We start from the raw sequence: 11,683 nt of genomic DNA on the forward strand, positions 1-11,683 counted from the left end.
GCTCCGAAGGCTTCAGGGACCTTCAAGACGCTTCCCTGAAGCCTCCGGGGCAGTCAAAACAACCCTCCGAGCAAACAGGAAGTCCGTTCCTGAACTTCGGTTTGCCCATAGGGCCAGTTGTTTGTGCTCCGGAGGCTTCAGGGAAGCTCATGAAGCCTCCGGAGGGCCTCTGGCGGGGGGCAGGGGAGGCTCTTTCCACCCTCCCCAGGCTCCTATAAAGCCTCTGGAGCCTGGGGAGGGCGAAAAACAGCTTTAAAAAAGGGTGAACTTAGCTGGCCAGCGCACACATGCACGCTGGCCAGCTGACAGGGCAGCGCCTCGCGTGCCCTGACAAATGGCTCGCATACCACCTGTGGCACGCGTGCCATAGGTTTGCCATCACTGATTTAAAGGATTAATAAAGAAAAATCAATATATTATACATTTGTGATTTTAAAAATATTTTAATGGCCTGCTTAAACCTAACTACTTTCTTTTGTAATATAGTTCATCTCTATATATTTTATGTGCTTAATACGTTTTTCTGCAAAGATGCCCTTACGTTTCACCCGACCGTCAAAGGAGTCTATGGTACCAAAAGGTTGTACCAAGAATTACTGCTATAAAGCACAAAAGTTAAATTGAACATTCTCTGAACAGCAAATTACCTTCTTCCCCACAGATTTGTTTAAAATAGGAAGTCATATGCCCACCAATAGGGTGAGTTATACAAATCTGTATCTTAACGCTAAACCCCAACTTCAGTTATAGTGAATTGCACAATATCAATATTGATATTAAAGCTTCATAGAAAGATGGTATACAAAATATACTATGGGAATGATGTGAATTTACCGGTAGAAGAACATAAAAATGTCATTCAACTGGAGTAAAAAATAGAATTAAAGATCTGAAAGAGAAAAGCTGTAAAGAAAATAGTAAAATAGACTGAACTTGGACCAAATAGAGTTTTGAGAAATAGCATTCAATCTATTCAGGAAGAGACTGCACTTTCTTTGATAATTTTGGGGGCTTAGCTTTTGCTTTGTCACTCAGTCCAAGTAGTTTCAGTGGCAGAGAGGCCTTTTGCTGACATTGCTGATTACCAGCTACAGCCTTTCCAGAATACAGATAATTTAAACACAATTATTAACAACCACATAACATCCTAACTGCATTACTGCAGTGTATTATGCATGAAACTGCCTTTCAAGACCATCTAACATTTTCATTTGGTAACGATCATGAAGGCTATTTCACTAAAGACTGCTGGCCAATCAAATTCTTCTTCCACACTTTTCCCAAATGTCCTCTGGAGATGACATGAACACTCATATGGAGATCTGAGGGTGTTTGAGGACTAATAAAGGGAGGGACGTTTTATGCACAAGTAGAAGTATGTTGCGTAATTCTTACTGCAATACATACACAGCTGCCAGAATTTGAAGCAATTACTTTCATACACCTTTTCCTGTATTCCACGGTATCCGTTAAGATATTTAAATTTAGTAGTTGAAGCAGTGGGGTTGTACAGTGAGCCAGAACAGTTACAGCTGATTGGTTGAAGACTGTTGGCTCCTGCATGAGGCAATCTGTGCTGTGCTATGGATGTGGAGGGGGAGTTTCCCTTTTTCTTCTGTGCCCTGTGTGCTCTATGATTTGCCTGATGATGCTACTGTTTGCCTGGCTGTCTTGTTCAGTGTATCTAAAATATATTTATTTTATATTAAGAGCTGTGGTGGTTCAGTGGTTAGAATGCATACTGCAGGCTATTTCTGCTCACTGCCAGCTGCCTGCAATTTGGCAGTTTGAATCTCACCAGGCTCAAGATTGACTCAGCCTCCGTCCTTCCGAGGTCAGTACAATGAGGACCCTGATCGTTGAGGGCAATATGCTGACTCTGTAAACCGCTTAGAGAGGGCTGTAAAGCACTGTGAAGTGGTATATAAGTCTAAGTGCTATTGCTATTTATATTAAACTACAAGTCAGTGTGTGATTTCATTTGGACACCTGTTGTGTAATTCCCTGACAGTGTTTGTGGATATTCCCCAAATTAAAGAGTACCAAGAAAGAAATAATTACAACCACCTGTTCTTGAAAGGGGAGATTCTCCACCCTACTCCAGAATCTAACTGGAGCCCTTCAGCAAATCCTTTTCCTCAGAAGATTTTAATTGCAGAATCCAATTTTCTCCTCACAGTAGGGCTTGAAAGTTTCTGAACACTTATATTTTTCAATAAATAAATGTGGCCTAAAAGTGATGTGTTCTCCACACCAGTCCTCACTTGTGGGGTGCCACAGGAGTCGGTTCTCTCGCCACTCCTGTTCAACACATATATGAAACCGCTGGGCGAGATCATCCGTGGCTTTGGGGTGGGATACCATCTGTATGCTGATGACACTCAGCTATACATTTCCACCCCGAACCACCCCAACGAGGCCGTCGAAATGATGTCCCGATGCTTGGAAGCCGTATGGGTCTGGATGGGTGACAACCGACTCAAACTCAACCCCTCCAAGACGGAGTGGCTGTGGCTTCCGGCTCCCCGGTTCAACCAGTTACTTCCATCTCTGGCCATCGGGGGCGAGCAACTGGCCCCCATGGAGCGGGCGCACAATTTGGGCGTCCTCCTGGATGCCCGGCTGTCCATGGACGACCATGTAACAGCCGTGGCAAGGGGTGTGTTCCACCAGGTTCGCCTGGTGCGCCAATTGCGCCCCTTATTGGACCGGGATGCCTTACGCACAGTCACCCATGCGCTGGTGACGTCTCGCCTGGACTACTGCAATGCTCTCTACATGGGGCTTCCCTTGAGATGCACTCGGAGACTGCAGTTGGTCCAGAATGCGGCCGCGCGGGTGATTATGGGGAGGACTAGGTACTCCCATGTAACACCTCTCCTGCGCGAGCTGCACTGGCTTCCTGTAGTCTACCGGGTGCGTTTCAAGGTTTTGATTACGATCTTCAAAGCGCTCCATGGCACAGGACCTAGTTACTTGCGGGATCGCATCCTGCCCCATACATCCCTACGACCAATCCGCTCACACAGAGAGGGACTTCTCCGGGTGCCATCCGCTAAACAGTGTCGGGGGGCGACGCCCAGGAGCAGGGCCTTCTCTGTGATGGGCCCAGCCCTGTGGAATGACCTCCCCCTTGACATCAGGATTACTTCCGATCTCCGCTCCTTCCGTGTAAAGCTCAAGACCCACCTTTTTCAATTATCTGGCCTGGCTCAACCGTAGTTTACCCTCTCCTCCTGACAGTCCTTTTAAATTTGTAATTTTATTTGGGGTAGTTTTAATGGTTAATTTTATTATTGTTATTGTGATATATGTAATTGTTACCTCCTCCGTGTATGTATATGTATGTGTATGTGTGTATGTGTATGTTTATATGTATTTATGTATGTTTTTATTGTACGCCGCCCCGAGTCCCTTGTGGAGAGGGAGCGGCTAACAAATTAAATTATTATTATTATTATTATTATTATTATTATTATTATTATTATTATTATTATTATTATTATTATTATTATTATTATTATTATTATTATTATTATTATTAGTCCTAAAATGTGATACAAAGAATCCAATTAAATGAATGAGTAAAAACATATTTGTTCATATTTATCTGTAAAAAACTATAAGATGCTGAGAACTGCATTTCAAAATCAGCATTCAGTAATCAATGAACTGCCTGAGCAAGTAGAGGAGTCGATCAGAGAGAGAACTGCGCAAAATGCAGCATACACACCAACAAGGGTAAACAACAACTCCTCAAACCTCATTTGACTAAACCTTTTTTCCTGCCAACTTAATTTTACGAGTTCCTGTGCCTTAGGGTTTTCAAGGTCAAAATCTTCATAACCAGTTAGTCTAGTATATTGTTTTGCAGCTAGTTATTTATCCAGCTCCCAGCCCAAATGCACAAGAATAAAAAAAATCCAACTTCCTTTCCCCTTGAAACTCTTTCTTTTCATTGGGAGGGCAGTACTATATTGCATTTTGAAAACATAAGTAAAGCTTTAACAAATTAATGGAGGGAAATGGTGATGGTTAAACTAGAATATCCATTATATCTGAATAGGTATCTATTTTACATAGCCTTAATTATCTGAACAGGATGTTATGCATATGCAGAAGCATGCATAACATGTATAGGTTATGGCATCTGAAGCCCAGTAATTTGAGATCTGTTAAATCAAATATTTACTGTTCTTAAAGTTCCCTAGCTAGCCATTAGGCCACTCACAATTTAGAATCCTCAGTTATAGCTATTCACCCAGGTCAGTGATGGCGAACCTATGGCACGCGTGCCACAAGTGGCACGCGGAGCCATTTATCACTTCCGGTTTGCTCGGAGGGTGGTTTTAAGCGTTCCGAAGGCTTCAGGGAAGCCTCCGGACGGTCCCTGAAGCCTCCGGAGGGCCTCCGGTGGGGAGGGGGAGGATCTTTTCGCCCTCCCCAGGTTCCTATAAAGCCTCTGGAGCCTGGGGAGGGCGAAAAAAGCATGTAAAATGGGGGGGGGTTGCGGGTTGTGCGCGCATGCGCACTGGGGATCGCACGTTGCATTATGGGTGCGGCACACCAGCACACGATCCCCCTGCGCTCCCCCCACTTGTGGCACACGAGCCAAAAAAGGTTCGCCATCGCTGACCCAGGTACTCAGGTTTAAGACTTCCCATTAATCTACTGAAGTGTGTATCAGCTATTGAAATACTGTTTGTCCCTTTATACCTGAACATGAAATAGATGAAAAGATAAGAGTACACCTTGCAGATAGATGAAGGTTAATAACGGCAATAGATATATATATAGAATAAGGAATTGGAAATCTTGGGAAATCAATGGGTCCAAATTTTAAGTATCTTTAACTCCTTGGAGATGAAGTTAATACATCAGAAAAACTTGTTCAATAATTATTATATTTTCCAAAACATGTTTAAAAATAATTTCGATATTACAATTTTAATGGCAGGAATAAAGCAAAAAGAGGGCACCATCATGCTTGAAAATATTTTTCTAGGAAACTAAGTTATATCCAACATTATGCAGCTGGTATCAGAAAATGTCTATTCTGATTAGTCTTCTTTTAATATAAACTGTACTGAATTAATTTATATCTCTCAAATGATTGAAGTGGAACTGTGTCAGGATGAAATCAGGCTTTGTAAGTGTTCATTCAGTAGACTTACGTATTTCACTCATCCAGCTGATCCTGCCTTTTAACTCTAGGCAAACATTCAGATCAAAGGCTTTAACAAAAACCAGATTTAAAATAGAACAAATGTTTTAGTATTTTTTTTAAAAAAGAAACATGCAGCAATCTAATTATTACAATATAAACATGTCAATATCATTCATAATTAAATCAGTTACTGCATTTGCTTTCTAGTGTTTAAAACAATTCTAATACTTTTTACTTTCCCAAACAAAACAGAAACAACAAAGGAACAGGATTTGTTATAAAAATTATAGAAAGTGGGAAATGAATAAATACCTTAAAAGTTCCATTCTGGTTCTTCACATACGAAACTAGAAAAATGTCCACAGGAAGAAGGGCTGATGTAATAAGTGCAATTGCCAAAGCAAAAATAGATGTTATGGTGGAAATTACTTCACTTTCTCGCTTACTCTGGTACTTGCGGACATAAACCCAGCAAAACACCAAAATGACCTAAAAAAATAAGACAAATAATTAAAATAATAATACTTTCAGCATTAATTTTATTCTTTATATACATATTGAAATAACTCTGCTATCTTTCAAAATATGCTTATTTAGAGAAATTTATTCTCTTATTTGTTTTAACTATACATGTTAGAAAAATTGCATAAATATTATTGAAGTAGTTTCAACCTATCACTTGCCATATCTCTGAAGCAGACTGCATGTCTCTGTCCTTGACTTCTGTTTAGTCAATTATCATTAGTGTAACATAATACATTGATTGTTTTACATATACCATCATATTTCCTTACCTAAAATGTTGATATATGTCTGATATAACAATGATATGATAGAGCATCTACTCTTGTAGTACAAAGGAATTATTGACTGATCTCAAAAAGTTAAGGCCTGAATAGTATTTGAAGGGAAGACACTCAAAGCCCAGATTAGACTGTAGATTAGACTAGGAAAATTAAAAACCGAAGAGGAAGGCAGCAATGGTGAATTCTGTAATTTTGTTACAAAAAGTGCACAGGTGTGCCAATGAAGCAAGCAGGAGACAAATTCCAATTGAAGTAAATGTTACCCTTTTCAGTTAACTATGGATAAGAATGTAATCAAATACAAAGAATATAAAAAGTTCAATGTTATTAATTAGCACATCAGAGGAAACTTTCACTAAACTCTTTGCTGCAGCATATTAGTTTAATAAATAAACTGTTTTCATGCAACATATTAAGAAATTATATAGTTTCTGGTTTTGGCCTAACCCTAATGTATGAAGACCACTTATTTAACAAACCATGGTTGTGTCCAGATTTTCCCAGGCATGTCTACTGTCTGACCAGGAAAACTGTCCCAAAATGTTCGTGGTGGAGGCATTGGAATTACAGGTGATAAATCAGTAGGAACAGAAGCAGCACTTCTTAGCTGCATTTTCTTTAAAAATATCCTGACTGTATTTACTACTGACCTGAGATTCAGATGGTTAATCTGTTTTGTAAAAAAAAATGCATTAATGCTGGCTTACTTTATACAGACTTGGGATATTACAGAAACATATGATGTCATACCTCAAATACTGGCCTAGTATCACTGATTTGCAATTTCATACAGGGCGCGCTGCTTTAGAAGCAGTAGAGGCTTTTGATTTTTCAAAACTGCTCCAGGCTTAGTCACTTCTGGAGGGCATAACCAAAATAACCCTAACTGATTTAATGAGGTGTTCAGTGCTAGAGAAACAGGATGACTAAGTTTGTGTATTTTATATTACGTTTTTCAAAGTGGAGGGGGGGGGGGAACCACGATTCGGCTTCGGGGCTGCGCAGATCATCCCGCACACCCACAATAGAGACTGCACCGGTTGAACTCCTGCCGCAACACACGCACTTTCCAAAGAGCCTTGACCACTTCAGTCTCACCTAAGTTTACCCGAGGAGTAAGCCTGACTGGGCAAAGTGTAGCTCGCTCCCAAGAGAGTAAGCCCCGGGCCGGTGCCCAGCATGAACTCAACCGCCTCCCCAGAAGCTATTTCTCCCCGAGCGGGGTGGGGGGAGGAGAGAAGCAGCAAGGAAAGAAACGAGACAGGGAGGAAAATAAATGGAAAGCCGAAGCCCTGGCTCATTCCTCCTACCAGTAAAGCAAGGCCGAAGAGACACCATCCCGTCACAAGATCCGCCTCGGCGGTGAAGGCCACCATCTTCACTTCCGGCAACAGCACGCGCGCGAAGAGCAGCAACGACGGAGACGTCGCCGAGAGGGGAGGAACTAATTGAAGAGGCGGGGGTGGGGTTGAGGCCGTTGCCGTAGGAACCTCCAAGCCACGCTTTCGCCGGAACGCCCCGACCGCATTTGGAATGTTTCCATTGGCTGATGTCATAAAGCAGCAGCCAATGAGGGACAGCGAGTTCCGCGAGGTTCCTATACGTCAGGTGCGCTAAGGCTTTCGGGTGAGGGAAATGTGCCGTGATTTAATCTCAGGGAGGGAGGTGGCGTCGCAAACGGCTCGTGATTTAAGGTCGGAGCATGGGTTCCTCGATTTACGACCGCAATTGAGCCTAAAAGTTATGTTGCTAAGTGAAACATTTGTTAAGTGAGTTTTGCCCCATTTTATCACCTTTCTGACCACAGTTGTTAAGTGAATCACTGCAGCTGTTAAGTTAGTAACATGGTTATTAAGTGAATCTGGCTCCCCCATTGACTTTGCTTGTCAGAAGGTCGCAAAAGGGGATCACTTGACTCCCAAGACACTGCAACCACCATAAATATGACTCAGGGGCTAAACATCAGAATTTTGATCATGTGACCGGAAAATGCTGCAAAGGTCATAAGTATAATAAAAAACCACTTTTTTCAGTGTCATTGTAATTCTGAATGGTCACTAAATGAACAGTTGTAAGTCAAAGACCACCTTTACAGATCCTCCCGGGAAAGGATGCACAAAGGATATCTTTCCAATGCAAATTTAATTCCTGTAATACTTATCACTCTGGCCTCAGTTACCACGTGTGTATATGCACCTTCACGTAAATATGCACACAGTGTTACAAGTACAGAGTTGAAAGATGGCTAGATAGCATGCCATTGCTAGAGTGAATCAGAACAAAGCCAAATCACCTGACAACACAGCAGTATTAAAAGATGCACCAACCTGCTATTAGGTCCAGTGTCTTGGCTTCTAAGGGCTGCTTCTAACACTGCTATCCTCTGTGGGCAAATCTGTTAAATCCTCCTCTTCCTGTTTCCAGAGGCACTTGTCTGTGACACTTTCTCTAAGTTGCTTTTTGGTTCAGCTCTGCCGCACTGAGAAGAGACTAAGGTGTCATGCTGGAAATAGTGTGTTGTCACAGGGTGCTTCGGGGCACACTGGGTCGGCAATGATATGGTGTTGTGTGTCCTGGATCTCAAGCCTGATGATTTTATTCCAATCTCACTCTGTTCCTACCATACCTATGGCTGAGAACACTTCTCTGCACTAATAACTTGTTTTCTGGGCCAATTCCCTCCCCCTGTAGTCAGCTATTTTTGTCAATTGCAGAAGCTATTCATCAATTTATTGACCCACAAAAGCAGGTTGGCTGCCACTCTACAGTATAGTGCTGTCTATCTTCCCACTATCTTGCTTCTCTCTCTCTCTCTCTCTCTCTCTCTCCCCCTCCCTCCCTCCCTCCCTCCCCCCCCCTCTCTCGTCTTTCCCCTTGTTCCTGTGCTTCATTGTTCAGTCAACCTCTTAAGTGTATAAATTTCTCTGGGAAATTTCTCTCATGGCCAGTATTGCTTTTTGTTCTCTGGTGGAAGCCAGCACCAGAGTTTTCTTTAAAGAATTGATTAAATGTTAATTAGTTTAAAAGCTAATAATACAGAAAATTAATCAACACATTGCAACATATTTTGGGAAGAAAACCCCTGAAGTTGGTGTAGCAACAGTTGGTACATTCCAACGACTCTCTGCCTAAATAGCTTGCTCTGACTGATGAAGCTGCTTGGATGAGCAGCAAACATCTCAAATTAACAATAAAAAAAAATAGTTCAGCTGCCATGATTAAATTGTTAGATACCTTTTCCTGGACGATTGAGAGTCTTCATCAACATAACACGGACAAAAATGTGTCTGGAGGCCAGGTGGATCTTTGGGAGAAACAGGAGGTATAAGAAGAGTTCTGCCCTGACCTTGGAAATGGGAAACGCTGTCATATATGAGAGAATTGCAGTTGAGTTTGGAAACCAGGGGTTTCACTTGTCTGGAACAAAGAACTGGACCAAGACACGGATGCTTTAGCTCAGATAAAAGCTTTTGTGGTACACATGACCACAGCACATTGTGTTGCGCAGTGCCCTTGTCTCCTGTTCCTCTATCGCTACATGGACTGAATTCTGCATGGTGCTACCAGTAACTCCAAATAAAATGTCCTGTAGTATTCCCCAACTGGAGGCAAAATGAATGCATGAGTCATTGCAGGGGAATACCCCCCCCCCAAAAAAAAAAAACCTCCTCAGAGGCTTCATGTGCAGGATACCAGGATCTACAAATTTTCAGTGTTGAGGATAGTCTGCTGCGTCCCATCAAGAGGTACGTCATGGCTACTGTGTTAGGGTTCCAAGCAGTGACATGCGGTGAGGTTTAAGGCTGGTGAGACTGGTGACGTCATCAGCATGAGCCGCAGTCCCCTTCATGTTGACTCAGGAAGGAGGGGAATGGGACTACGTCAGCCTCCCTCCTGCGCACATCCCATTTCCCGCCTTCCTAAGTCAACATGAAGGGGACCGCGGAGCGTGCTCTGCGGGGCCGCGGCTCACACTCCGCGATCCCCTTCATGTTGACTCAGGAGTCAGGAAGGAGGGGAATTCCCCTCCTTCCTGACTCCACATGAAGGGGACCGCGGAGCGTGCTCCGCGGGACTGCGGCTCACGCTCCGCGGTCCCTCCTCCGTGATCCCTACAGCCTTCCTCCTGCGCATGTCCCATTCCCCGCCTTCTTCCTAAGTCAACATGAAGGGGACCACGGAGCGCGCTCCGCGGGACTGCAGCTCACGCTCCACGATCCCCTTCATGTTGACTCAGGAGTCAGGAAGGAGGGGAATTCCCCTCCTTCCTGACTCCTGAGTCAACATGAAGGGCACCGCAGAGCACGCTCTGTGGGACCGCAGCTCACGCTCCGCGATCCCCTTCATGTTGACTTAGGAAGGCGGGGAATGGGACGTGCGCAGGAGGGAGGCTGAGGCTAGAGGAGCCTCCTGCACACGTGGTCCCATTCCCCTCCTTCCTGACTCCTGAGTCAACATGAAGGGGACAACGGAGCACTCCCATTCCCGACCACATGTGCAGAAGGCTCCTCAGCGCCTTTTCCCTTTTCCCTTAAAATTTTCATGATGAGAGCGGTGAGGCTCTGCCTCCCCTGACCGCACGTCCCTGGTTCCAAGTAATACTCCCATGATAAATAGGACTCTGAGACAGGTAGATTCTTTAAAGAACTGATTTACTGGAAATATATTAACACAGGCTTTGAATATTCCCTCGGTTTTCACCAAGTTAAAAGTAAAAGTGCTTCCCCTTCCCCAAACAGTCAGTCACATGGTACAATCATCACGTTGTCGGTTGCCTACTAATGTCACTCTGTGTCTGTCCCATCAATGTCAGAGAATGCCCTTGGTTCCCAAGAGAAAGTATTTTGTTTTGGCTACAAACCCACTCTACCTCTACTCCCCCCTCCCTAACCATCAGCTCCAGTGTGGCAACGCTGAAGCTAGAAAATGGCCTCGCTCTGGCCAACTTCAGAGTTGACATACTGATCCAATCGTCAAACTGGTATGAAGCATCCCTGCAATCCAGAGGTAGAAAGGGTGGCCACAATGAATTAATAGCTTGTACACCAGAGCTCCTATCACGGGGTGACTTATGAATTTGGCTTGGGATGTATGGGGGGAGACATATCTGCAAAATTGGGTCTGGCAATACAGCTTTTGTTATACCTTGGCAACTACAAGGTAAATGAGAAGCCAGGTGTCAGTTCCAGTCTCGACTCACCACATTTTAAAGTGTTTATTTTCTCCTTCCAGAGGTTATGGGAAATGCAGCTAACCACTTATAGTACATTTTTAATTTTAGAGAAGTGGTTTTTATCAATCACATTAATTTTGCAGCTGAATACCAATTGTTCTCACATATACTTAAGTTCTATATACAGTATCTATATACACTATACTGGCTAGTGAGAGCACCAGATGGGGAGCGTGGAGCGCGGAGCTGAGCGTGGAGCGTGGAGCGCGGAGCTGAGTGTGGAGTGTGGAGTGTGGAGCTGAGCTGAGTGTCAGGCGGCTAGAGAGGAACGGAGGAACGGAGAAGAACGGAGATACGAAGTGGGTCTCGTTTGGCTGTGGTTGCCCGTCTAGCTGGTGAGAGCGCCAGACGTGGAGCATGGAACGGATCATCTGGCACCAAACAGAGAACGGAGTGTGGGAGGCGTGAGGGAGAAGTGCGGAGAGGCTGGAGAGACAGGAAGATGATGAGAAAGATTGCAAGTATGTCGGTCTGTTG

General features: G+C 43.8%; 1 protein-coding gene across 1 annotated transcript in view; it reads right to left on the minus strand.

The window, feature by feature from the left end:
* The window catches only part of LMBRD1 (LMBR1 domain containing 1), a 68,381-nt gene extending 60,951 nt beyond the window's left edge, over nt 1–7,430 (minus strand). The window contains exons 1-2 of the mRNA XM_081943337.1: nt 7,284–7,430; nt 5,480–5,656 (exon numbers count right to left, since the gene is read on the minus strand). Of these exons, the coding sequence (XP_081799463.1) occupies nt 5,480–5,656; nt 7,284–7,349 (243 nt within the window). The 5' untranslated portion in view covers nt 7,350–7,430. The remainder of the gene's footprint in view (nt 1–5,479; nt 5,657–7,283) is intronic.
* Nucleotides 7,431–11,683: the final 4,253 nt, after the last annotated feature.

Source organism: Natrix helvetica, assembly GCF_964273705.1.
Source record: "Natrix helvetica genome assembly, chromosome: 2".
Lineage (NCBI taxonomy): Eukaryota > Metazoa > Chordata > Lepidosauria > Squamata > Natricidae > Natrix > Natrix helvetica.